Below are 5888 nucleotides of genomic sequence, written 5' to 3'. Positions count from 1 at the left end.
ATACATTTGTAAAGTATTGGAAATGACAGAGGAAAAGAAAACATGTGGGGTAAGAGGCTAGCACGTTTAATTTAGCATGCTAAGCTTAGCCCTGGGGCTAACTGATTAGCTGTGTTTTAACCTCTGAACTTGTGCCTGACCCCGTTCACCTGGTCTTACCGTGACACTTCATCAGGTACGAGTACACAAACTTCTTTTCTGCAAAGTCCGGAACCAGGCTCAGCAGGTTCTTGATCTTACTGGCCTGCGAACGTAAAGATTGAATTTACAAAATGAGCCACGACTCGTTCACGCCACTTTTTCTGCTTCCAACAGTAGAAAGAAAAAAAAAGAATATTTATATCAACCAAAATTTGCTTTTCCAAGTTCCATTACTGTGTTTTCATTCTATATCTTGAATTTTACTTGTACCTGGAAGAAGTGGATGTGAAAATCCTACTTTAAATGGCAATTATAAGATTTATGCCTAAGATCACATCTGTCATTCTTTGCTCAGAAAGACAGATGTGATTCTGAGATGTTTAAGGTCCATTTGGACCATCGCATCAGTTTAGTATCTCTCAAGTATCCTTGGTAAAAGGGGAAAACAATTTAGGAGAATTTATTTGCTTTTTAAGGCTGGAAATATTTTGAAAAGTCTGAGCACTCAAAATCATATTATAATGGAATATTATGGAATCTTGGATTTGGGAATGATGGAGATTTATTGAACAAAATGCAGGGTTCTTTCACAGTTATTACTTTTCCAGACTCAGTTTTTTTTAACAAAATTGTTGACACCTGAACAGTGTTACATAGTATCCATATTTTCACTCATATAATATGGGTAATATGTGAGGGATACTCACTCATTTTGCATTATTATCCACATTGTTCTACCAATAAACAACAAAATGCTAAATGTAGCTTTTGTTTTTTAGAGAACGGTAAAGGTCATTTCAACTCTGTAGCATGTATGAACTTGTAAAAAATAAAGAATATTCTCTGAAACCTAGTTTTGTTTTTTTTTTTAGCTTTGATATCCAGGCTGATTTATTTAAAAAAATAAAAAATCCCCAAATGAGCAGTTTTAATGCTTTGTTTGACACAAATACGTGAAAGCTAACATCCATGAGGAACGCCATCATCAGACTGTACCTGTCCTGGACTCTGGGCCACGTAGGACAGCAACATCTCTTTCTGTTCGGCCAGAATGTTGAAGCGCTGCAACGAGACGAGACGGGAAGTGAGACGCGAGTTTGATCCGTTTCCACTCGCTGAGGTCAAGACGACTCTCCAGCCAGTGATCCTCACTTTGGTTCAGAGCGTAAACTCTGATGCTTTCCTGCATATTCAGACCAGCACTGATGGTAACGCTCAGGTTAAAGGACAACGACGGCTCTGATAACTCCTCGTTTCCTTGTGAATGTACATGTTCTCGTCGGAAAGCGTCATTATCACCACTTAGTTCCATTTAAATCCATTTCTAACCACTCTGTAAATGGAAATGTGTGGGTTCCTGTTCTTCCCAGTATCGTCTCCTGCTCAGCTTTAAAACTTGAAAATAAAAAGTTAATGAGCAGAGAAAGTGATTTAGCGTACATATTAGAATCTATGTAAGTAATCAGAGTTTTCAGGGTTTTTTTGTTGTTTTTTATTTACATGCAGAAGTCCCAAGCTGGAAGCTTTGTAGTGCGTTTCTCCCATACGGCAACAAAGTCTGTTACCAAACATGTATAATACTTAAAGGAGAACTATTATGTTCTCCTTTAAAAACATGTTCATTGCATCTGTTGCACTAAATTATTCTTAGTTAATGAGATTTCAGACTACTCAGTTCTGCCTATTTTGAGTTTTAGGGTCTCCTGTCACTTTAAATCCAAATAAGCTGCTGCTGGCCCCTCCCCCCAACTCGACGTTTACACTTGCACAAGAAAATGGCTGCAAACAGATGAGGAATTATATATACAGCCATACATAATTGAAAAGCAAAAGTGGAGCCTCCTGCACAACCAACAATATTGCAGTAAGTGGTTTCTGGATTGTAAGTCGACAACAAAACTCTTGTCTTTTCCAGCAGCCATTGTACAGTGCATACAGTGGTAAAACCAGCTGACCAAACGTGCTGGAGTTTCACTAGGGTTGCTAGGTAACAACATGTGAGTTTTGAAACTGCTCATTTTCCAGACACCAAACAACATGTACTTTTTGTTTTTAAGCGCTTGTGCTTTTAGAATCAGTAGAGAACCAAATGAAAGTATTGAAATGCACATGCATAACACGTCCCCCTTAGGCTCTGCACAACCTCACATATTACATACTGATAACAGTCTGAAGCTAGAAACGTGCCTCATAATGTAGGACAACAGAGAGTTGTATGTTTGAGTCCTTCTGTCTTTAATGTGTGAGGAGGAGATGCATTAACATCGCCAGCTGAGCATCAGAGAGGTCTGATTACAAGCCAGTCGTAAACTAACGAGCTTCACTCCTCCAATTCCTGCAGAATTAAAAGCGAGTGGCCTGCAAGGCTTTTAGCAACACAGCACACACCAACACACACGCACGCACGCACACACACCCAGCAACAGTCTTCAGGAGTCACTAAAGTGGCAGGACAGCTTTGGTACAATTAGGCAATTAGACCAAGACTGCATCTGAACACATTGCTTCAGTCTCCCCCTCACCTCCCTCCAGTCATTTTCTCTCTCCCTTGTCACGTCTCTCTCTCTCTCTCTCTCTCTCAGCAGCGACTCTTTAACAGAGCGGACCCCGCTCAGCTCACATGCTGCCTAAAAGCCCAGTGTATCCTGGGAATCCTCCCTTCCTCCTGCTAAACGACCCATTCCAGCACATGCAGGCGCGCGAGCCGCTGCAGACGGGTTCGTTAAGCGCCGCGTCGCCGCTTAATGACCGACTCCATCCCCCGCCGACCTCACCTCCTTCTCTCCTGATAGCTTCGGCGTCATTACGGGCCGCTCGCCTACTTAAAAGCTTTTCGGAGTTTTGCTCCTGCTTCACTTGTGATGGGATGGAGGAATTGAGCGGCTACCCTCCAGTGACCCGGGAGGAGCGGCTCAGAAAATAAGGGAGGGCGGAGGACGGGAGGGGGGGCAGGAAGGCAAAAAGCGGCGCACCGGCTTATTTCGGGTCTCGACGGCAAAGTTTAAACTCAAACTTTAACCGCAGACACGAGCGGGAGGACGTGTTCTACATCAGTCTTTACAGGGCGGTTTGTCCCGGAAACACAAAGTTCATGTTTTAATCAGTAACTTAAATGCGAACTGAAATGTTAACATCCGTCACTTAATATTTACAACAAAAACTTATCAAAAGCTACTGCTAACTCACGGGTAGCTCACACTGAAAAGAGCCAGGTGCAGATTTTCCTCATTTTACCCAGGAAATAACTCATTTAACTGGAAATACTGACATATAGAAATGAAAATATATGCGTTAAATATGTAATATTTCTGACCTATAGTTTAAGCAATCTGAAGCATCAAATCTGAAGCATCAAATGTTCTAAGTCAAGGATGACTGACCTCAGGTTGGGCTAGTATGCTTTAAGGATGGTACCAGGAAAATATCAGGATGTTTTCACAGGTATTAAAAATATTAGAGCACTAAGATGATCAAAGGGGAAAAGTAAACTTTAAGTTGTTAAAAAAAAAAAATGAGTGAACTTATGCGACTTTCTTTCCACAACAGACATGTCTCATTTCTGTGTTTTCCTCTTTAATTTTCTTTTCATTGTAAAAATGAGACGTTATTGACCCAATTTTCCAAATGCTAAAGAGTCTGACACTAGATTAACTGTTTAACTCCAGATTACAATAAAATGCTATAAATTTACTCTGTAGGACAGCAGTAAACAATATTTGTTGGGTTTGTTGTTTATTTCTGGGGTAAACAGAGGAAATAAACACTAGTCTCCATGACAACCGCTCCTTTCCCCCAAATCTTTCGTCCATTTAGGTGCTATATATTCATATATCTTCACGTTGCCAACTACAGCGAGAAGTCGCTGAGCTGTTAATGTGGTAAATAAGTAAAATAGACCAATTTAAGACCACAGGTCTCAGTGGGAGGAAAGTGGGCAAAGCTTTTCCTCACAGAAATGTGAATCAGGATAAATAATAACTCAGTGATCATCTCTTTCCTTCTCTTTGATGTCATAATTTAAACATATCCATAAACAGGGCGGTCAAATGGAGGACAAGTGCTGCAGATTACCAAAAAAAAAGAAAAGAAAAAGCTAACCGATTCAAACAGGAAACGAACATTATCTACGCTGACCATCTGAAACCGGGAATTAAAGCGACACCAGATGATTTTTCCTCGTCTTAGATTTGGTTTTTGGGTGACTATTTCACATTCAGATTAATTCACAAGCAGCCTGTGGTTTTTCCCTCTTTGAAGATGTCTTCTTTTTTTCCAAGGCGGCCCTATCGCCACTTTACACAAACACAAAATGGAGATTAATAAATGAATGCGCGATAAGAAACACAATCTGAGCAGAAAGCTTGTTGTTTAAACTGTGGACGGGACATTCAGTGCAGAGCAGCAGAGGAGCAGCTCTGATTTCTATGAAAGCTAAATAATGTCCTGTTGTTCTCTCAGTTACAGCTCTATCTGAGCACGTCACACACACGCTGTAGATTAGCTCAACCTCTGATAAGTGAGAAAAATAAATCAGAAAATTAAAATTCACAAGTCATTCAGCAAAAAAAAGAAGAAAAAAAAGATCTAAATTATGCTGAAACACGCTCAAATGTCTTGGCTCTGTTTTACACGGCGAAACTCACAGCCAGAAGGAATTTGGCATCTTCCACTCTGTCCATATCCAGCAGCTGCAGGAAGAGATCCGAAACTGGTCTGTAGCAGGCGAAGTGGTTGGCCAGCCGCTCTGCCATCGCGCTCACTGCAGCAGCACAGAAACACACAGCCTGTGGTTTTATTTCAACGTAGATCTGTTTGGAAAGGAACTGCTCACGCTTCCGTTACCGCGGCTCCTTACGTCTGTCCAGAGCTTGGTCGTTCCCAGACTCCATCACCTTCCTGAAGACGAAGGACATGCTGGGTTTGGAGCTGTCTGGACTCGTGTAGATTCCTTCGAGCAACTCGACGGCCGACTCCACATCGCCTCTGCAGAGATATAAGAAGGTCAATTCACTCACCGTTTTACTAAAACTTTCATTTGACAACAACAGGCTGTTTGGGTTGGATAAAGATGACAGTTTTAATCTTCAGTTCCTCAGTCTAAGCTATGTGTTGAAACAAAAACCATAAAATCGGTTGAGTTAAAAGCTTTCCCCCGCCGTTAAATTAAATTAATTGTTCAGCATAAAGTGAAATATCAAAAAAATAAAAATCGGAAAATTGCGATAGAAATCGAGTACCATTCACTCGATCAGCACCAACAGTTTATTTGCAGGTGAAATACTGAGAAAACTCATTTCCTGTTTAATAAATGCATCAGAGATTAAAAACTCAAGATTTAAATGCATTAATGAACAACACTGACATCTGATGAACCTGATAAAGGCCATGTCCGTACGCTTTCATGCATAAATTGGGTTAATCTTGTAATCCCTTCAATTTAGACGAGATTTAGGCTGAATCCAATTTCCTACACTGCAAAAACTGAAATCTTAGTAAGATTAAATATCTTAAATTAAGGAGATTTTTCTTGTTTTCTTTCTGTCAAGATAATTTTTCTCACCAAGAGGGATTTATGTAAGAATATTTTTCTTATTTTAAGTGTTTTTGTACTTAATTATCTCAGTAAGATATAAAAGCTTAATGTTAAGAAAATATTACTTATTATGAGTAAATATGTGCTAGAATCTAGAATATCAATATTTACCAATCAAACTTCAAGTCTAGAACTTATTTTATATAAGTAAAAA

At 39.9% G+C, this 5888-nt stretch overlaps 1 protein-coding gene across 1 annotated transcript in view; it reads right to left on the bottom strand.

Annotated features, from left to right (window-relative positions):
* lrpprc (leucine-rich pentatricopeptide repeat containing) overlaps positions 1-5888 on the bottom strand; it is a 68332-nt gene that overhangs the window by 2245 nt on the left and 60199 nt on the right. The window contains exons 33-36 of the mRNA XM_008428723.2: positions 4997-5124; positions 4785-4900; positions 1138-1203; positions 160-244 (exon numbers count right to left, since the gene is read on the bottom strand). Of these exons, the coding sequence (XP_008426945.1) occupies positions 160-244; positions 1138-1203; positions 4785-4900; positions 4997-5124 (395 nt within the window). The remainder of the gene's footprint in view (positions 1-159; positions 245-1137; positions 1204-4784; positions 4901-4996; positions 5125-5888) is intronic.

Source organism: Poecilia reticulata, linkage group LG15 (assembly GCF_000633615.1).
Source record: "Poecilia reticulata strain Guanapo linkage group LG15, Guppy_female_1.0+MT, whole genome shotgun sequence".
Lineage (NCBI taxonomy): Eukaryota > Metazoa > Chordata > Actinopteri > Cyprinodontiformes > Poeciliidae > Poecilia > Poecilia reticulata.
This window is presented reverse-complemented; position numbering and strand designations above follow the sequence as displayed.